At 37.7% G+C, this 23,043-nt stretch overlaps 1 protein-coding gene across 4 annotated transcripts in view; it reads left to right on the forward strand.

The window, feature by feature from the left end:
- The window catches only part of prkceb (protein kinase C, epsilon b), a 134,239-nt gene that overhangs the window by 104,381 nt on the left and 6,815 nt on the right, over positions 1-23,043 (forward strand). For all 4 annotated transcript variants that reach the window (XM_017463956.3, XM_017463957.3, XM_047154303.2 and 1 more), the window contains exons 11-14: positions 822-976; positions 16,819-16,957; positions 19,433-19,621; positions 22,348-22,494. In XM_017463956.3, coding sequence (XP_017319445.2) covers positions 822-976; positions 16,819-16,957; positions 19,433-19,621; positions 22,348-22,494 — 630 coding nt within the window. The remainder of the gene's footprint in view (positions 1-821; positions 977-16,818; positions 16,958-19,432; positions 19,622-22,347; positions 22,495-23,043) is intronic.

The raw sequence follows: 23,043 nt of genomic DNA on the forward strand, positions 1-23,043 counted from the left end.
CATAACAGACAGGGTTTTCTTTTCTTTTCTTTTCTTTTTTTTTTTTTTTTACTGTATAGCTGTTTTTAGGTAATAGAAAAGGTTCAGTGATACATTACATACATGCATATAGTGACCTCCACTAATATTGGCACCCTTGGTAAATATGAGTAAAGAAGGCTGTGAAAAATTGTCTTGAAAGTAAAAAAGTCTTCAAAGTATTGACTAAAAGAGGTGCCAATAATTGTTGCATACCTATATTTAACAAATATCTTTTTTATATATATATATAAACCTGTGCTTTGTTTGCAGTTGTTTTATATCTATCAGAGCAGAGTACTGAATTCTTTGGACAAACGCTCAAAAGGTTAAACAATAAAGACAATTTTTCACAGCCTTCTTTGCTCATATTTACTAAGGGTGCCAATATTATTGGAGGACACTGTATACTATTTCATTAGAATACTGACACTTAAGCATAATGATGTAATGGGAATGATGACTTTGGACACAGGTCATGGTGTTAGGGATAAGGCATAATTATATTATGTGCTTAATTCTGTGGATTAACCAGGAGGATCAGAAGTGTATTTTATTTCCCTGTGAACCTTGAATACCGGCTGCATTCAGTGTTAATGCAGATCAACTTTTCGTTCCTTCTCAAAATTGTTTTGTTTTTAGCATTGTCTCCTACTGTATGGGATATTCTTAGTACTGCTACAACTACTTTGTAGTAGTTGATCTGCTTTAAGGGAGGCTTTTCAGCCAGCACTTTTTGAGCAATTATCTTACATACTGTGTTTGGTTTAAAATTAATAGTGCGTTCTCCTGTCTCTTCTCAGGACCGTCTGTTCTTCGTGATGGAATATGTGAATGGAGGGGATCTGATGTTCCAAATCCAGCGCTCACGTAAATTTGATGAAGCCCGTTCTCGTTTTTACGCTGCTGAGGTCACCTCTGCTCTCATGTTTCTCCACCGGAACGGGGTCATTTACAGGTAATGTATCACTTTTTTTTTTTGATCATTTGGAAATTTGCATTTTACACATTATAACACCACACCCAATAACCCCAACAAAACAACCACAGCCAAAACCAAAAGAAATGGGGAAACAAAAAACAGTAACAAACAAACATTCAAAGAAAAAACAAAAAAAACAACAACAACAAAAAAAGGTAAGATGATCAGTGTTTACCGTCTACCTCTCCTCAATCCACCTCCAGGGTGCGTACATCATTGAAGTAGGTAATAAATTGTTGTCATTTTCCCAAAAATTAGACACCCCTGCCTCTGATGTTGTACTTGATTTTTTTTAAAAGAACATTAAGTCTTTAAGCCAGACTGATATAGAGGGGTTTGTGGAGAGTTCCAAGACAACAATATTCTGTGCCGAGCAAGTAACGATTGAAAGGCCACAACACTAGCTTGTTTATGGTTCAGAGGCTGACGCTGAGATGAAACACCAAAGATGGCAATTAAAGGACAGACATCCAATTTGATTTTAAGAACGTCGGACATAGTTTCAAAGAAAAAGTTCCAAAAGTTCTGCAGTTTGGGACAGAGTGCAAACATGACTCAGGTTACAGGGCGAAAGTTTGCATTTTTCACACATGTCAGGAACATTGGGATATATTTTAGACAGTTTACTCCTAGAGAGGTGAGCTCTGTGGAGCTTTAAATTGTATGAAACTAAGTCTAGCACAGGACGTGGTGGTACGTACATTATCTAACGCTCTGCCCCAGTAATCATCCTCAAGCTCCATGCTCAATTCCTCTTCCCAAGCACTAATGGTTTTGATATTATAAAAATCGTACCATGACCAGATTGTTGTATATATCCGTGAGATAATGCCATCTTTATGAGGATTCAGCTTAAACACCTCTTCCCATGCAGACTTTGTAGGTAAGGAGGGAAAAACAGCGAATAGGGAGGAGACACAATGCCTAATTTGAAAGAAACAGAATAGGTGAGACGGAGGCAGACTGAATGACGAGGACAACTCAGAAAAGTTTGCAAACACATTATTAATGAAAAGCATTTCAGACCCTTCTTTTCCCACAAAGAGAATGTGGAATCTGTAAAGGAGGGGGGAAAGAGGTGGTTATTACATATTGGTGCCATGGTTGAGGCCGAGATAGATTTAAAATGATGGCGAAACTGATAGAAAATTTTTAGAGAGGTACATACTATTGGATTATCCGTGTGCTGTGAAAGGGCTATAGGAAGGGAGGAGAACACCATAGCAGGGAGGGAGGTTGAGATACAAACCTTTGCTTCTAAATGGCACCTTGGAAGAGAGGGGGCCTGCACCCAGAGCACCAGTTTCTGAATATTAGCCACCCCATAATAATACATGAAATTGGGCAATGAGAGGCCACCACTTAGTCGACTATTTTGAAGTGAAAATTTGGAAACCCTGGGAGTTTTTCCTGCCCATATGAAAGAGGAGATTAATTGGTCTATATTCTTGAAGAAAGATTTGGGTAAAAACAAAGGGATGGATTGAAAATGGTAGAGGAATTTTGGAAGAATGTTATGTTTATTCTACCAAGAGGGGATAATGGTAGAGCTGCCCATCTTTGAAAGGCTGACTTCATGTATGAAATTAAGGGTGTAAAATTCGCTGCCATTAATGCAGAATAGGAACGGGTGACATTAACTCCGAGTTTGAATTTTGAATCCTCCAAATGAAAAAGTATTTCTGTCTGTTTTATCTTTTGGCCAGATTGGTTTATGGGTAAGCATTCACTCTTTTGTAGGTTCAGTTTATACCCTGAAAATTTCCCAAAGTCATTTAATACGCGTATTATCTCTGGAATAGATGCAATTGGATCTGTAACATAAAGTAGTAAGTCGTCAGCATACAGGGCTAGTTTATGTTCAATTCCTTTGCGAATTATACCCTGAAATACAGGGAGAGTTCTAAGCGTTATCGAGAGAGGCTCAATCGCTATGGCAAAAAGTAAGGGAGACAGAGGACATCCCTGGCGCATACCCCGTGACAAAGTAAAATAGTCAGATTTAGCATCGTTGATATATATGGAAGCTTGCGGTTCCACATGTAATAAACGGATCCATGATATCAGTCCATCCCCAAAGCCAAACATTTTTAGCACTATAAAAAGTTATTCCCATTCTATCAAACGCCTTTTCTGCATCCAAAGAGATGACCACTTCAGAGGAGTCGCTGTTTTGTTTTGAATACAAAATACTAAGTTGAGTACAAATATTAGAAAAGAAATGCCGTCCTTTTATAAATCCGGTTTGCTCCTCTGAAATAATGCTAAGAAGAATCTCCTCTAAACGAGAGGCCAAAAGTTTGGCTAAAATCTTTACATCAACATTGAGGAGGCTAATAGGTCTATACGAATTACATAATGTTGGGTTCCTTCCCATCTTTGAGCAATAGAGTTATAGATGCTTGTCTCAATGTTTGTGACAACGTACCTAGTTCTAAGGATTCCTTGAATACAGCCAGAAGTAATGGGGCCAATGCAACATGAAATTTCTTATAAAATCCGGAAGGAAACCCGTCCGGGCCAGGTGATTTCTTAGATCACAATGAATTGATTGAGTTGATGATCTCATCTAAGGTCATGGGGCTGTGAAGTTCAGATGCCAATAAAGGGTCAACTCTGGGAAAATCAATATTTCTAAGAAAATGGTCCATGTTACCTGAATTTTCAGGAGCATCAGCTGTGTATAAAGGGGAGTAAAAACATTTAAAAGTCGAATAAATTTCTACAGGATCCGAGGTTAATGCACCACTGGACTGCATAATCTGAGTAATAGAGCGCGAAGCCGCTCGGCTACGCAATTGTTGCGTATGTATTACTTGCGCACAATGTATCACAATGTATCACTTAAGCACCATCCACACATTTACATGGTATCTGTACAACCCAAAAGACATTTTTTATATACAGTATTAGTGTCCACTGGTGTCAGTGTGCATGAGTATGCTTAACTTTTTTAAGCCAAAAAACAAATAAAACAACAACAACAAAAAAACACTGTAACATTAAAAAAAAAGTTTACATTTCAGTATAAGTCATATCTCAGTCATAAAATGCAGTTTTTGGACCAAAACAATACTTGTAGCCCTCCAATATTTTATTCAACTTAAAGAGACTGTTATGTAACCTTACCTAGGGGAGGTCCAGTGGTTCACATGAACAGGGTTTGTATTCAGTGGCCAGTCAGCCTGGTGATAGGAGTGTTTGTTGGCCTTGTTTACCTCACATTGTTTACTTGGAGGAGCCCTGTCTGTCGGATGATTTATTCCTTCTAGGACAGTTTGTTTATCTACCGATTTGTGTGTCATTAAGCAAACAAACAGGCTGTGCTTAGGGACATGTGGTTGGAATTCCTTTGGTCAGTTTTAGCTATTTCTTTCTGCTTATTAAAGCTGAATGATACTGTATGTGTCTCTATAGCATGGCCATACATATATGTCTTATTTTAGTATACTTCTTTATAATTTGGTCTTAAAGTTCCCATACAGCCTCCTTATATTACAGTTTTTAAGTGTTTATGCTCTCTAAAAAACACCAGGCTTATGCACACAAGAATAAGTGTTTAACAATTGGCCACAGTCCACTTAAATGTGAATAGAAGACCAGTGCCTTAATTACATTAATTAGGGTATTTATATAATCAATTGCACCAGATGCAATGGTCATTTTCCAGTTCAAGCTCATCAGTATGAGTATAAACCGCATTTCTGACCAGTCTGTTAGGTCCTTGTAAGTTACCCTATAAGGTACAGGTCATGTCCTCAGCTCTAAAGTCATAGAATGACCTGAGTAACCTCTAAACTCTCCCATCCAGTTATTCTCTGCCTGTTCCTAAACCGGTTTTAGGGCCTGAACAGGAAGAATGTCATTTGGTATAGAATGTTGTATTGAATTAAAGGCAACGCCTCCCTTACCCAGTTTTCCTGAAAGCAGAATTGCAGACAGGAAAGAGTAACGGGGGTCATTATGAAACCATGGCACTTCAGAGGTAGTGGTCAGAATGTGTTAATATTTGTAACTGCTGCTATTTTCAGTTTCACTTAAATATTTAAGAACGATTTTAAATATTTGCATGATTGCATCAATTACTATTATCTGCATTTTCTGTAACTGTTTCTCGCGCTCTGAAAAAGGCTTGCTTCTTTCTTCTTGCTGCCGTATTTACTTTCAAAGAAGACAGTGATGCTGATTTAGGACTGTTGTGTAATATATAACTCATGCTAGTCCTTGCATTTTATTGTATAATACTAAAGAAAAGTACTGGAATAATTTTCATGCTAGACAATTAATAGGTCAAAATCTTACTTTAAGACCTAACTATAAAAGCATAGCAGTACTTTATTTTAAGTTTTGTTTTCACCCAGGTGCATGTACAGTACATTGCAAAAGAATCTTTGCAAATTTTTCCTTTTCTGTACCTCAGTGGAAATTAATCTGCCTATTCAAAGATGGATAGAGTGGTGCAGCAAGGGGTATGATTTTCGAAATGTGCCAGTGAAATGAGCCTTTTAAGCTCACTTTGAAAAAAAATTGTACTTACTGAGACCACTACTTAGCGCAAACGCAATATCCGAATGGTATTTTTGTCTACAGAGTTCAAAAGAAGAAAAAAAAGTCCTGTTCAATTACTTACACCTTATTTTCCTGAATGTACACTACTTATGCATGCTCTTCTTCACCCAAATACTAACCAAATACAACTGCCTGTATGATTTTATATGTAGCGAGTAAGAACTTTAACTGCTTTATCCTGTTCAGGGTTGCACTTGTTCCAGGAACATTGGCATGAGGTGGGAATACTCTCTGGATTGGACACCAGTGCAATTTAAATGTAACCTTGGTATTGTGTAGTTTTATTTAAGCAGATAGATGGCAGCCCATTAAAAAATTAACATGTTTAGATTAACTTTCGTTCGTATTTTACTTGATATGTGTGTACATATTATGATGATTTTGAGAACATTAGGCTTCATTTTTCAATCTTTTAGTAAAGTTGTGAGTAAATATTTGTGCAAGCCAGACCGAACAAAACATTTCTGCCAGATTTACAAATGTTTCAGAAACACGCGTGCATGTTGATGAATGTCAGTCACCCATAATGTGCAAAGCTTGTTCACGACACAGCTCATTTACATAGTGAGCCCCACAAAACTCCATACAAGGTAAAGTGCACCTTTAAACATGAGAGGGCTTTAAACATGAAATTCCTATTATCCAGAGGCAAGTTATTTTAACTTACATCAACAGTATGCCAATAAAAATATTATTTAGCAGCGTAACAACACCTGAAAAGACTACCATCTAGAGACAAATTAGTGAAAAGGTGAATTAGCTGTGAGTTAAGTGAGGTGAAATGAAAATGGTTTGGCATGACAGTGGAGGGTAAAAATGATCTGCACTGATCATGCACACCAATCACATTACACAGGGAAACTACTTTTTTTTAAAATTATTGTTTTATGACGGTCTCAGAGACCATTGTTGGAAATATATACATACTAGTATATACAAATATACATAACAACCTCTTAAATATCCGGTCCCTCATAAACACACTGTCGTCTAAATCCTTCATCAGCTGAGTCATTTGCACTGAGGCTCTGTCATTAGTAATTGAATGACTGGTCTTATTTATCTTAAACAAATTAAATTTGTGTGTTTAATTGAAATACAGGTTTTTAGCTTGATGGTACTCTTAGTCACTGATCTAGTGAAGTGGTATTAGGATGTGTTTATGATAGACTCACTGGATAAACGTGTCTGATAAATGCTGTAAATGTAAATAAATAACTATTATCCATATATAAAGTGCAGTAATCCATGCAAATGATGCAGTTTGAAGCTTGTCAATTGATCCATACATTAATTCGTTTTGTTATGCGTAAATTTGCACACATTCAATAGCACGAGTTACATTACAGGATTTTTATGAATACTAAATTTCTACAAGCAATTTACAATTACATCTGCTTGTATCCAGCTTGATAAATGAGGCCCATGAGTTGTGTGATGCATATTTGGATTATGCACCAAAAATAGATATCTGATTTTTTTGTTGTTGTTGTTGTTGTTGTTGTTCAGAATAGTGGTACAGTATATGTAATTGTACATCAGCACAGTGGATCAAGTCCCTACTGTCACGTATCGTGACGGAGCGGAGATAGGACGGATGCAAGTGCAGTATGAACAGTGTTTATTTTAAAGGAGAGACAGGCAGACAAATCCAAAACGTGATCCATAAACGTAATCCAAAACAGGCGAAGGTCAGGCGATCGGCAAACAGGCATACACAGGGTTAAACATGAATCAAACAGGGTCGATAAACAAAACGAGAAACATGAACTATGACGAGGAACTGGGAGCGGATAATCCAGCGTGAACTAACGCTAAACATGGAACGTGACTATGACTACTAAACGAACTAATCTAACTCTATGATAATCTTCAGCGCCGTGTGCTGGGAGGCGCGCGGTATATATGTGGACATGATCAGTGTCTAAACTGCTAGCAGCTGAGGGCAATACAGACACACGTGAAATCCCAGCCCAAGACAGAACAGGGAGGAGAATGACAGAAACATAAACAAAACACACGTGTCCAGAGGTCACTACTGTGAACAATGGAAAAGCAGGTGCTCGCACATTCGCACTTAGAGCACGCTGCTTCAAGGGGGAATCATGACACCTACATTGCATCCAGATCGATGAACCAAATTATAGTTTGGATAACTGTTCTGGTTAATATAGTGAAAATGGAAAAGTTACAATTATATGAACAACATGTTTTGCCGAGACATATGATTTAAGTTTTATTCTAGAATTTGCCATTTGGACAACATCCATGTGGTTGGAGGGACACACCTCATGATCTTAATACCTTTTGTTTACAGTGTTTGTTTGACCAGTAAGTGGAAACTGGACAGGATGTGATACAACCAGTATGAATGGCTTATTGTGCCTTATGAGAATAAAACACACACACACATGTTTGCTTTAACATGGTTCCATCAGGATTGGTTTGATTTCTGTGGGAATAAGAGTTGCCCTGCATAACCTTCTCAAGCCCAACTTCAGGGCGATGTATACTGGGAAATTGGGCAATTTGAGGGCCTCTAATCAGCGTCAATGTCCCTAATCTCAAAGTCACTAGAGGGATTTGGGAATAGTTTTGGGAATAGAGACTTGGGTTTCTCCCTACAGACTTATACATCATTGGGAAGACTAAGACGGTGTTCATTTTTCAAGTGCACATCCTTATGGACAAGCTGCATATGGAAAAAGCACTAATGAGGACACCATTATAGTAATAAGCATGTTAGTTGCTCTGAAATATGCATTTTTCTGGCAGGCTGTGCTGTTTTAGAAAGACATGTCTAAGCTTGCATGTCTAAAGATTGGCAGTGACATGGATGCCAGTGTATTCAGAGTATTTCAAGCAAGAGACAGAACAAGAAAAAGAAAGGGCAGGCAAGGCCATGGACACACCTTTTCTTTTTATCCCGCATCTTCCTCTATCCAGTAACTCATCTTTCGTGGTATTGTGACTTGCAAGACTTGCTCTTGGCAGGACATCCTGTAAACACCGTTCATTGAGTTTACAGGGTTGTGACACAGTTGCAAACACTCATATTGCTGCTTTTGGGATACAGCATTGTAGCTGCATTTAAAATACAAAAAAAGTATTTTTTTAAGAAAAGTGATAAACCACATCACATGACTTGTAACAAACAGCATATCAGACTTCAAAATCTCCAGACACCTGTTCACAATTACACACACTCCCTTACATAACCAGGACTCTCGCCACATCTTTTAGAATTTTCGCTCCGGCATTATGTCAGTGTGTTACTAACTGATGTTGCATTCCCGTGTTTCGCTGTTCTAGATTTGAGTTTAGTTTTGCCTAGTTTCTCTGTCTATCTACTTCAGCTCATTTGTAGATTCTCTAACCCTATGCCTGTTTCCTGGTCTTGACTATTCCTTTGACTGATTAGTTTGTTTGTCCTGGTTTTGCTTAATAAATTGAAACTTGTGTTTGAATCTAACCCAATGCATTTTCTAACAGTAATTTTTTGAGAGTAGCTAGGGGAAGTAATCACACACCAGTGAGGCAAAAACAGTTTGCATCATCAGACAGATGGTCATCGTCCATACATCTTATCATATGTCTCTATGACAGATGATAGCATCCGGTAGAGGCTCACTTCGCATATAGATTGCAATAACTGCACTGAATCCACATAATGTACAAGCCATGAGCATACCACCAACGTGTATTATGCAATATACAAGTCATATATATTACGCAATATACATGTCTTATTTTTTGTTGGTTGCTGTGAGCACCATATCTGTTGAAGTAGGTAAAAAAAATTCTGAGAGCTTCAGTTAATGTTTACATCAAACATAAGACTGAGGAAAAATTATATTGACCCACTGCCTTTGACCATGGTGTGGTTGTTGGTGCCAGATGGGGTGATTTAGAAAGTGCTGATTTAAGTAATTTTATGTGCAACAGTCTATAGAGTTTACTCAGAATGGTGTAAAAAAAACAAACAAAAAGATATCCAGTGAGCAATAGTTCTGCAGGGGAAACAGCTTGTTGATGAGAGAGGTCTCTGGAAACAGCATTCTTTAATTTTCTAAGCTTTGTTTTCACTAATCATGATTTATGGATGTGCTGAAAGAGTTTTCAATTATGCTTTCAAACTTTGCGTTTATGTTTGCCATTTTGGCACAAACTTCTCATGTGGGCGAGGCTCAACAGCGACTTACTCTCACTGGCTAGTGAGATTTCATTTGATTCATTTGAGATTTCATTTGACTCAACTGAGATGTTACTTCATTGAAAAAGTTCAGTTCCTATTGGACAAAGGTGAGGTTGTTGGAGCAGTATTTCTTGATCTTAAGAATGCTTTTGATGCTGTTAACCATAGAATTTTTATGTCTGAATTATTAGGTTTAAATTTTATGTTGTATAGAATCATATTTGTCAGGTAGAACACAATATGTTCAAGTACAGAATTATAAATCAACAGCCCTAAGTATATCCACAGGTGTTCCCTGAGGATATATTCTGGGTCCATTGCTATTTATATTGTATATTAATGATCTTCCATCTGTTTGTCCTGACACTACCATCCAAATGTATGCGGACAACACTGTTATTTATATACATGGGAGCAGTGTGTCACAAGTTGCTAATGAACTTACAAACATCCATGGTTCATGTAACAACTTGGTTAGAACACTGCTGTTTACAATTAAATATCTCTAAAACAGTGTGTATGTTTTTTTTTCCCCCAAAACAAATTGTTAAAGTGTCGTGCCAGATGTTTTTGTATCAGGGGAAAGGCTAAAAGTTGTATCTGAATATAAGTGCCTTGGAGTTTTAATTGATTCCAGACTTTCTTTCAAAGCTCAGGTTAAAAGGGTCTAATTTAGTTTCTCAAATTTGAGATTTATTCAAGATTGTATGTCCAAAGAGGCCGCGATGATGTATGTACATTCTATGGTCATTTCTCATATTACTTATTGTTTAACAACTTGGTCACAAGCTAGTACAACTACTCTAAAACCATTGGAGTCTCTGTATAAACAATCACTAAAAACTCTAGATAAGAAATAGGTTTATTTCCCCCATTGTTCAATATTTTAAAAAATACAGTCCGCTTAGTTGGGAAAACATGATCAAATATGTAGATGTTTGTCTGATGTTTAAGACTACACATAGCTTGACCTCCCTGTTAGTCAACATAAGAACAACAACATAGGTCCACAAGAGGTGGAGCAAGAGGAGACAGTATTATTACCCTCAGAAAGTGTCAATTTAGTCAGTCTGTATTTTCTGTTAAAGATGCACAGGAATGGAACTCAATCCCATCAACAATTAGAGGACTGGATACATATGCTTCTTTTAAGTTTCATCTTAAAAATGGCTAATTAATACTACACACTGTCAACATTAGAGTTTTGTTATATTCGATTTTAGCCTGCCTGTAATAATTGTTCTTGGTTAATTATTATTCTCCTGTTGCTATCTCTCTGACCTTTTACGTAGCTCAATATGAGTTTAAAACTTTCTACTAATATAATGTAGGGCTGCAACTAGCGATTATTTTCATACTCGATTAGTTGGCCGAATATTTTTTCGCTTAACTGATTAATCGGATGGGGCGGGGCAAACTTCCAGTACCATTTTTTTCGTTTATTTAAAATAAAATCCACAAAACTGAGTGTTACAAATATAAACTTCTGACTAAAACTTTACACAACTGTTTGTCCAATTATATAAGACTGAAAAGAACCCAATACACACAGATACACACCAGAATATATAATATTAATTTAGGACTGTAGTTTAATTCAGTGCTTTTTGTACATCGTTAAAAATAATACATATATATATATATATATATATATATATATATATATATATATATATATATATATATATATATATATATATATATATATAAGTATTTATGTATTACTTTTTATGGAGGCACAAAAAGCACAGTATTCTACAGTCCTAGCAATCCCTGGTTGATTGGTTGAACCTGTCATTCCCCAGGGATTGGTTCAAATACCAGGTTCAATTACATTTTATTGTTGGTGTGACATTGAATTTGACTTTCTGAATTATCTTTTGTTTATTTTATCCATCAATGCGACACTTGAACTTGTCTACCACTCATAGGTTTTTTGCAAATTATCATTTCATTTGTAAATAAATTTAAAATAAATCCATCAATGAACAATCGTCCGCTCAGCTAACATGATATTTGTGAATGCACACAAATAACCAAATTGATTAATCTAATGTTGATAAACATCTCATTTGAATATATTTTGATACAACAAAATATATAAATAAATAGATATTTAACAAAAAATATATATAATATTATTTAAACATTTTTAAAACTTTCCTACGGACCCCCTGCAGTTACACCACTGGCCACTAGGGGTCTGCAGAAACCTTGCACCAGACGGTAGAGTACATAGTGCATAGTGTAAATGTGCAGTACTTCATTTGGGACACAACTTTAGTATTTGCTCTTCAAAACGTGTTTTCTTTTTAACATTTTGTCAAGGGTCAGGCACATTTACAGTCATGTTACATTAATATGTGCAGTGCCCCTGTAAACACATTTAAAACAATGAAATAAATAAATAAAAATTTGGATCGACAGTTCGAGTATCCAGCTGAGGATGATGATTATGAGGACGATGCCACTCTGTGCTGTTCCTGAGAGCTCATCTCAAAAAAATAGTCATACAGTGTGAGACTACCCAAGCCTCAAATATTAATTATGAACTAATATACTGACAAAGTGAGTAATTTCCACTACAAAATAAAAACACTATAACAACACTATAACTCTCCAAAATTTGTGACACTGAAGTCTCTACTTCCTGGTCAGGGAGCTGTCGATCCAAATCTCACTAACCAATGAGAGTAAATAGCTTTTAAGCAAACCCACACGTGAGATTTGTGCTAGAATAGCAAACGTAAACTTGCAAATCGTAAGAAAATCTGAAAGTGTAAATGAAAACTCTGGCAGCGCATTCATAAACCATGATTAGCGAAAAGGAAGCTTAAGAAATTATTAACCAAAAATGTTGTTTATTTGAAGATCATGTTAGATTTTTGGCACTGAGTTCACTGTTTTCAGTTTGATTGCTTTTCTCCTTTCTCATTGTATATTTTTGTTTGTTTCTTGAAGAGTTACGTTCAAAACTTTTTGCACAAATTTACTTCCATAGAAAGCTATGGAAACTCATATAACAACTTGTTACAACTGTGCATCTCTGAAAGCACAACATGCCACATGTTGAGGCAAAATGGGCTACAATAGCAGAAGACCACCGCAGGTTCCATGTCTATCAGTCAAGAACAGGAATCTGAGGCTACATTGGGCACAGGCTAACAGAAACTGGACAGCTGAAGATTTTTTTTTTAAAATGTTGTCTGAGAGTCACTGGGAGCGTGACTAGAGGATTTACTGAACCTTTGTGGCTGTAATAAGACTTTCCAGTGAACGGATTTTATAAACAACAATATACGATCACCACTCTACATTGCTGTGAAAAGGTATTTGCTCCCATTCTGATTTCTTCTGTTATTGTGTATATCTCATACTAAATTTTTTCAGAAATGAATACAAAATCTAAGATAAAACAAAGGCAACCTGAGAAAACATAAAATACAGTTTTTAAATGAAAATGTTGTTTATGGAAGAAAAAAAGTTATCCAGTACCAAATGGGCCTGTGTGAAAATGTATTTGCCCCTGCAGTTACTAATTCCCAAAATCTATGAAACTGCATTCATAATGGGGTTCAGCTGGACTAGACACAATCAGGCCTGATTACTGCAAACCCTGTTCAATCAAATCAACACTTAATTAGAACTTTTTCAGAAGCATGAAGTTGGTTAAAAGGTCTTACACATTGTGTCAAAATTGAAAGAAATTCCAGAAATGATGGGGAAGGAGGTGATTGAAATACATCAGTCTGGGAAGGGTTATAAAGCTATTTCAATGGCTCTTGGACTCCAAAGAACCACAGTGAGAGCCCATTATCTCCAAATGGAAAAAATTGGCACAGCACAACTGGATTATGCAGCAAGACAATGATCCAAAGCATAGGACTAAGTCCTAGAAGTAAGTGAAAGACTGATCTCTGGTTATCGGAAGCATTTGGTTGCAGTTATTGCTGTTTGGATAACTTTTTTGCTTCAATAAAAATGTATAATAAATAACAATTAATTATAAATAATTATTACAATAACATAATTAATAATATAATAAAAACTGAATTGTGTGTTTATGCAGGTTGCCTTTGTTTGATGTTGCATTTCATTTGAAGATCTAAAACTATTTAGTATGAACTAAGTTATAGACAAACAGAAAAAAATCAGGATGGGGAAAATACTTTTTCACAGCACTGTACATCTGTCTCAACATTTCAGCATGTGTCTAGATGAGTCTAGAAAATGAGGACGAAAGAAAGCATTACTTCTGCTGAGGTTGATATGGTCTTGGAGAAGGGACTAGATTTAGCTGTGTTAAAGGTTACTGTGCATGTAATGGAACAAAACAGGAAATAATCTCTCTCTCTCTCTCTTACTCTGTCTCGCTCTCTTGCCCTCTCTCTTTCTCATGCCTATTTTTTCTTTCTGTCTTTTCTGTCTTAATAGATTTTTCTTAATATTTCTTTCTTTCTTTCAGCAGTACCTTTGTCTCCTGTCTTTTTCAATTATTCAAAAATCTTTTCCAAATAACTGGTATAGATCATATCATTTATTAAATTATTCAGTGTCACAAGCAAGAAAAGAAAGCAAGAGACAAACTTTCCTCACTGACACACATTGTGTAACAGGAGAAAAAAGAAGGTTTCTGTGTGGTGTATTTCTAAGAGCACTTCTAATCGAATCGATTACTATAAGCCGTTTCCATGTAATGAGAAAATTGTTGAGTGGCCTGACCAGGAGGGATTGGAGTGGATTGATGAGAAGACAAAGCAATTTATTGAAAACAAACGCAAGAGATGAGTTTTACGTTACAGACTACATGGCACTAAAACCTGAATGGCTTAAGTAGCATAAAGCAGTGTGTGATGTTTCCTATTGTGTGCATTTTTATGTGCTGGCTTTGTTTGCAGGCTCTGTTTTCCAATACTCATATTCCTTATAGCCCGAGGTATCAGCCTGTCACATTTAGAGTATTTTTAGTCTATCCAAGATTGTACATCTGTAAATCCCCCCCCCCTCCCCCATCCATGCCATACACACACACACACACACACACACTTTTTTTTTAGTAGATTTTGTTTGTGAAAACACCTTTGACTAAATGGCATGCTCTGATGTTGACATTCTTCTTGCAATGAACCATCAAACTTCAACCCTACTAGTTTCATCCCTCCTCTTTTTTTCTTTCATCAGAGGCACCTTATCACCTCTGCCTCAATCTCCACCCACTCCTGCCTTGGTCAGAAGGTTCACACACACACACACACACACACACACACACACACACACACACACACACACACACATACTCACGCACACGCACACACATTGTTCTATGTCACTGCATGCCGCTCCATCTCTGGAATCTTTCACTTCAATCTCTGGTTCTTTTCTCTTTGACAGAGATTAATTAAAAGCCACACTGGCTTAATCATTCAGTGATTATTTAATCGGGTTATACTTGCAAATAATTAATGACTCTGTTCATTAATAGGTAAAATACTATTGAGAAGCCTTGCATATATCTGTGCATATTAAGTACAGTATATGGCAAACTGTTTAAGTCATGCACTAAAGGCAAATACATACAGAATTTTCTATATTTCTGCATACACATGTCCTAAAACATCATCAGATTTTCCTAAAAGTAGACAAAAGAAACCCAATTAAACAAATGAGACAAAAATATTATACTTGGTCATTTAAGTATTGCGTAAAAGTATACAATATTTCATATCTGTGAGTGGCAAAAGTATGTGAACCTTTGCTTTCAGTATCTGGTGTGACCCCCTTGTGCAGCAATAACTGCAACTGAACGTTTCCGGTAATTGTTGATCAGTCCTGCACATCAGCTTGGAGGAATTTTAACACATTGCTCAGTACAGAACAGATTCAGCTCTGGGATATTGGTGGGTTTTCCCACATGAACTACTTGCCAACATTTCTATTTGATTAAGGTCAGGACTTTGACTTGGCCATTCCAAAACATTAACTTTATTCTTCTTTAACCATTCTTTGGTAGAACGACTTGTGTGCTTAGGGTCTTGATTGATCTTAAATTTTCGCCATTTGTACACAATCTGTCTGACTGTGGATTGGTGGAGTCCAAACTTTTTAGAGATGTAACCTTTTCCAGTCTGATGAGCATCAACAACTCTTTTTCTGAGGTCCTTAGAAATATCTTTTTTTTTTAATGCCATCTTACACTTCCACAGACATGTGTTTTGAAAATCAGACTTTGATACATCCTTGTTCTTTAAATAAAAAAGGTTGCTCACTCACACCCATTGACTGAGAACACCTGACTCTAATTTCACTTTCAAATTAACTGCTAATCCTAGAGGTTCACATACTTTTACCACTCACAGATATGTAATATTGGGTCATTTTCCTCAATAAATAAATGACCAAGTATAATATTTGTGTCTCATTTGTTTACTTTGGTTCTCTTTTTGTACTTTTAGGACTTGTGTGAAACTCGGATGATGTTTTAGGTCATATTTATGCACACATATATATATATATATATATATATATATATATATATATATATATATATATATATATATATATATATATATAAATCTATAAACAAATTCTAAAGGGTTCACTAACTTTCAAGCACCACTGAATATACTGTAAATCTGTCCAGCTTAAGGTGCTAATAACATGGAGTACAACATGAAAAATAATTGAATTTTAAAGTTATCAGTCATAATAAAACTAATCTGAGGAATAATGTCATCTAGATGTAGAATATTAAATTAATGTGAAGGTGTAATGTATTAAGATGACCAATTTTTCTTATATTTCTGTATTTAATTTGGACAAACCATAAACCAAAAGATTGTTTTTCTGATATAGGGGATTCACAGTGAGGAAAAAACATAATCTGTTTTTTTCTGACATAATCTTAAATAAATTTGTATTGATGAATCTTGTACTGTGTACATTTACACCAGGCCCAGATATTTACGAGTTCGAAGCACAGGAACTTTTGCTCTAAAGGTTCTCACAGATATGTGTAATGTTTGACTGTGGCTTCTTACGTTCTATCTGCATGCAGAGATCTCAAACTGGATAACATCCTGTTAGATGCTGAGGGCCATTGCAAGCTTGCTGACTTCGGCATGTGCAAGGAGGGCATTCTGGATGGTATCACCACCACCACATTCTGCGGTACACCTGACTACATCGCACCTGAGGTAGAACATTCCAGGAATATATATTTGGGTTTTTTTTTTTAATAAGAGCTCTGCTAATGTGACTTTTAAAGGGCTGCACTTTCAACCCCTTTTAAGGTTTTAAGATCATGGTTAATATATAGTCACCTTTAAGTTATGATACAGTATCTCACAAAAGTGAGTAAACCCCTCACATTTTTGTAAATATTTGATTAAATCTTTTCATGTGACAGCGCTGAAGAAATGACACTTTGCTACAATGTAAAGTAGTGAGTGTGCAGCTTGTGTAACAGTGTAAATTTGCTGTCCCCTCAAAATAACTCAACACACAGCCATTAATGTCTAAATTGCTGGCAACAAATGTGAGTACACCCCTAAGTGAAAATGTCCAAATAGGGCCCAAAGTGTCAATATTTTGTGTGGCCACCATTATTTTCCAGCACTGCTTTAACCCAATTGGGCATGGAGTTCACCAGAGCTTCACAGGTTGCCACTGGAGTCCTCTTCCACTCCTCCATGATGACATCACTGAGCTGGTGGAAGTTAGAGACCTTGTGCTCCTCCACCTTCTGTTTGAGGATGCCCCACAGGTGCTCAATAGGGTTTAGGTCTGGAGACATTCTTGGACAGTCCATCAGCTTCACCCTCAGCTTCTTTGTATCAAGGCAGTGGTCGTTATCATGCTGGAATACTGCCCTGCGGCCCAGTCTCCGAAGGGAGGGGATCATGCTCTGCTTGAGTATGTCACAGTACATGTTGGCATTCATGGTTCCCTCAATGAACTGTAGCTCTCCAGTGCCGGCAGCACTCATGCAGCCCCAGACCATGACACTCCCACCACCATGCTTGACTGTAGGCAAGACACACTTGCCTTTGTACTCCTCACCTGGTTGCCGCCACAAATGCTTGACACCATCTGAACCAAATAAGTTTATCTTGGTCTCATCAGGCCACAGGACATGGTTCCAGTAATCCATGTCCTTAGTCTGCTTGTCTTCAGCAAACTGTTTGCGGGCTTTCTTGTACATCATCTTTAGAAGAGGCTTCCTTCTGGGATGACACCCATGCAGACCAATTTGATGCAGTGTGCGGCGTATGGTCTGAGCACTAACAGGCTGACCCTCCACCCCTTCAACCTCTGCAGCAATGCTGGCAGCACTCATACATCTATTTCCCAAAGACAACCTCTCGATATGACGCTGAGCACGTGCACTCAACTTCTTTGGTAGACCATGGCAAGGCCTGTTCTGAGTGGAACCTGTCCTGTTAAACCGCTGTGTGGTCTTGGCCACCATGCTGCATCTCAGTGTCAGGGTCTTGGCAATCTTCTTATAGCCTAGGCCATCTTTATGTAGAGCAACATTTCTTTTTTTCAGATCCTCAGAGAGTTCTTTACCATGAGGTGCCATGTTGAACTGCCAGTGACCAGTATGAGGGAGTGTGAGAGCGATGACACCAGATTTAACACACCTGCTCCCCATTCACACCTGAGACCTTGTAACACTAACAAGTCACATGACACCGGGGAGGGAAAATGGCTAATTGGGCCCAATTTGGACATTTTCACTTAGGGGTGTACTGACTTTTGTTGAAAGCAGTTTAGACATTAATGGCTGTGTGTTGAGTTATTTTGAGGGGACACCAAATTTACACTTTTACACAAGCTGTACACTCACTACTTTACATTGTAGCAAAGTGTCATTTCTTCAGTGTTGTCACATGAAAAGTTTTACAAAAATATGTACTCACTTTTGTGAGGGGTGTACTCTTTTGTGAGATACTGTACATGCGAAATAAAGAAAACACGTTAACCCGGAATTTCAGAACTGATGTAGTCATGTCATTTCTTGGCATTACACTAAAAATGTACTTTGTATCAAAGTAAAAAAAAACAACAAAAAAAAACACTAACAATTTCTCAACTGAAAAAAGTATGCTTGAACTTTTTCAGTGGAGAAAAGCTAAAATAAAAAAAAAAAACAATGGCAACAAGTTGACACAAATTTTTTACTTTGAACATTTATTTACTGGATACACAACATACTAAAATCACTAGTACTGTAATGCTCTAGTATGCATTTATGTTATGAGAAATGTCATGATAAGGATTTGATACTCCTATAGTTATATTCATAGAAACGACATATAAGATTACAGAGATTACAGACCATTTGATGAGAAATGATGGTAACATGACACTGTCATACACGTGGATATCCCCTGACAGCATGTGACATCTTGCATAATGTGTTTATGACATGGTAATGTTGGTCTTATGATGCAAGTAAAGTGATACAGAAATATTCTTAATCCAATCAGTTTCAATGAAATCTTTGTGCTGCTGCCATTAAATATTTATAACTTATCATTCATAACTTCCTTCAACGACCCCGGCCAGGAAAAAGCGCTTACTGAAGATGACTGAATGACCTGAGTTCACTTTTTTGTTTGATTTCACTTTCTGCCTCTTTGTGTCTCTTTTGTGTACACACACAGATTCTGCAGGAGCTGGAATACGGCCCATCGGTGGACTGGTGGGCGCTGGGTGTGCTCATGTATGAGATGATGGCAGGCCAGCCACCATTTGAGGCTGATAATGAGGATGACCTGTTTGAGTCCATTCTCCATGATGACGTGCTGTATCCAGTGTGGCTCAGCAAAGAGGCAGTTAGCATCCTCAAGGCGGTGAGCTGCGAATGCTGCTGTCATTAGTGTTCATAAACTTTACTTCTGTTTCTATTTTTGCTCTAGCACTCACTCAGTTCTCAAGTCTGATTGGTTAGAAGGTCTTGATTAATTTTTTATAACAGCATGGCTCAGTGCCAACTGTAAGGCAAATCACAGGTTTATATAAATGTCTTTGAATATGTTATTGTTACTATAGTAACAACTCACAGTGTGAGTTTGTGGATGCTCAACACAATGTTAATAATAAACAGATTAAAAATGTGTTGTTATTTTATTTTAAAAAGTATACTCATTGATATGTTTTCTGTTAGGAGACATTTATTTTACATTTATGGAAGAAGTCTTGGGTGTCAGTGCTTTGTAAAGATCAGTAAGTCCAGACATGTGAGAGCCTTCAGGACAGTGGACTTTACGCTTTCTGTTTTCTTGGGAACGTGTCAAGCTGCATTTTTTTTGTTCTATTTACCATTGAGAGAGAAGCACAGAGAGGCTTGTGAGGGCAAAAAAATTATATGTTTATAGATGATATATTGTAAGTTATAATATACAGTATCTCACAAAAGTGACAAAAGTTGAGTGCACGTGCTCAGAATTATATCCAGAGGTTGTCTTTGGTAAACAGATGTACGAGTGCTGCCAGCATTGCTGCAGAGGTTGAAGGGGTGGGGGTCAGCCTGTCAGTGCTCAGACCATACGCCGCATACTGCATCAAGTTGGTCTGCATCGCTGTCATCCCAGAAGGAAGACTCTTCTAAAGATGATGCACAAGACATCAAGACAAACAAGACAAGCAGACTAAAGACATGCATTACTGGAACCCTGTCCTGTGGTCTGATGAGACCAAGATAAACTTATTTGGCTCAGTAGGTGTCAAGCATGTGTAGCGGCAACCAGGTGAGACAAGTGTGTCTTGCCTACAGTCAAGCATGGTGGTGGGAGTGTCATGGTCTGAGGCTGCATGAGTGCTGCTGGCACTGGGGAGCTACAGTTCATTGAGGGAACCATGAATGCCAACATGTACTTTGACATACTGAAGCAGATCATGATCCCCTCCCTTATTCCAGCATAACGACCCCAAACACACCTTCAAGACAACCACTGCCTTGCTAAAGAAGCTGAGGGGGAAAGTGATGGTCTAAACTCTACTGACCATCTGTGGGGCATCCTCAAATGGAAGGTGGAGGAGCACAAGCTCTGTGATGTCGTCACGGAGGAGCGGAAGAGGACTCCAGTGGCAACCTGTGAAGCTCTGGTGAACTCCATGCCCAAGAGAGTTAAGGCAGTGCTGGAAATTAACACTTTTTAGCAAAATGTCTTAGTATTTAGTTTATATTATATATGTATTTTCAGATAGTCTTTAAGAACGCCTTTGACAAAATAAGAACATATTGAAATCATTCTCGTGGCAGGATCAGGAAGCTGTCGCGAGGATGCGATGTACTTTACCGGGAATCATGGCAAGCACATCACACGACACTGTCGCCAAACTTATTAACAAATTCAAAAAGTTGCGGACCGACCGAGAAGTGGACGTTCACCAACATCCACTGATAAACCCACAACCAACATGGTGTTGGCAAACATAGCCCCCTATGCATGGAGACTTTTGGGACACTCTTGTATATATGGTTTAAAGGTTTATTTAAATTTAATATATGAAAATTGTAATAGTTGGCAAATCACTGTGGTATAAGAGGAACTAATCCCTTTGGGATGTGCTGTTAGGAAAATAATCAACTTTAAGGTAGCAGTGGTCATCCGTTTAGTGTCAGGTCACTTATCACTTCCCTGTCATGGAGGATTTTCCAATAAAAGCATGTCTGTCATGTTTTATTCCTTGCTAATCATCCGCATTCTGTATCTGCTCACATGTTTTTCTCCTCTCGCTTTCTCTCAGACTTCTTCACGTTCTTTCCACTGAGACACGATTAGTTAAGTGGGGATTAGTTTGGTGTTTACTTAAAATGGTACAAGGAAAGCAGAGGATAAAGAGAGGAAAAAGTGTAAGAGAGTGAGGGACGGGGTCGGGTGATGTGACACTTGTGGGAAAACAACAGAATGTGTTTTCTCGGTGGGTTTTGCTTGTGTAATCTCTGAGAGCTGATTTTGTGGGGAAGATGGTCCACTGTAGTGTTGTTTGCTGGCAATGATCATTGTGTGTGTGTATGTGTGTGTGTCTGTGTGTTTGCCTGGGAGTTAACATGTGACCTCTACCCAGCTCTCAAATTTATAATTGTTTGTGTGTGTCTATATATGTATATGCGTGTTGGTGTAGGTGCTTGTTTGTGGTTTTCTGTTTAGTTAGGTTGTGTGTGTGTGTGTGTGTGTGTGTGTGTGTGTGTGTGTGTGTGTATGTGTGTGTGTGCGTGTGCGCCTTTGTGTATTGCTTTTTTCCATTATACATCCCAGATTTACTTTGGCCGTCCCTGTCCGTTGTTGTGTGGGAATGGCAGTGTGTTTGTCTTGGACTAAGCCACGTCACTCTGTGATCTGTCTCCCTGGCATTTTGGTCCCATGACCCATGGTCTTCCTTCCGCAGGACATCAGCACCAAATTTCTGAACATGTGACCCATATGTCAACACAGAATATGGCCATTAACAGTTACCCTACAAAACAGATCTATAGGGCAGATACAGTGCATCCCTGTTTTTCTGTGTTTTTCCTGTCTGTTAGGGTCTCTCCCTCCTTTACTAACCCTTTCCCTTATTTCATCTCATCTAGTTCATGACGAAGAGCCCCAATAAGCGGCTTGGCTGCGTGGTGTCACAGGGCCTGGAGGAAGCCATTAAAGTGCATCCGTTCTTTAAAGAGATTGACTGGGTACTGCTGGAACAGAGGAAAATTAAGCCACCATTCAAACCCCGAATTGTGAGTATAATGGGGTGTATATTGCACAGCTTATATATGTTTCTATGTGCCAGCTGATACAGTGTGTATGTGCATGTATGTATAAATATATTCATTAACTGGATGCAGTTGCTGTAGTTAACATGCATTAAAAAAATGCATTCAAAATGTTTGTTGAGGTAGTAAATTCAATTCAATTTAATTTTATTTGTATAGCGCTTTTTAACATAGACGTTGTCTCAAAGCAGCTTTACAGAAATATCAACATGGTATACAGATATTAAAGGTGCGAATTTATCCCAACTGAGCAAGCCACTGAGTGGCGACGGTGGCAAGGAAAAACTCCCTAAGATGTTTTAAGAGGAAGAAACCTTTAGAGGAACCCGAATCAGAAGGGAACCCATCCTCATCTGGGTAACAACAGTTAGTGTGAAAAAGTTCATAAATGCATGCCTGAATCCAACGATACGTGTGTTTTAAATATATTTTCTTTTAATTTTTCTATACCAAATCTATCCCAGCAAACAGACTGTCCCACAAGCAAAATGTAACTTTTGTTAAAGTAGTTTT

The sequence above is a fragment of the Ictalurus punctatus genome, chromosome 3, assembly GCF_001660625.3.
Source record: "Ictalurus punctatus breed USDA103 chromosome 3, Coco_2.0, whole genome shotgun sequence".
NCBI lineage: Eukaryota > Metazoa > Chordata > Actinopteri > Siluriformes > Ictaluridae > Ictalurus > Ictalurus punctatus.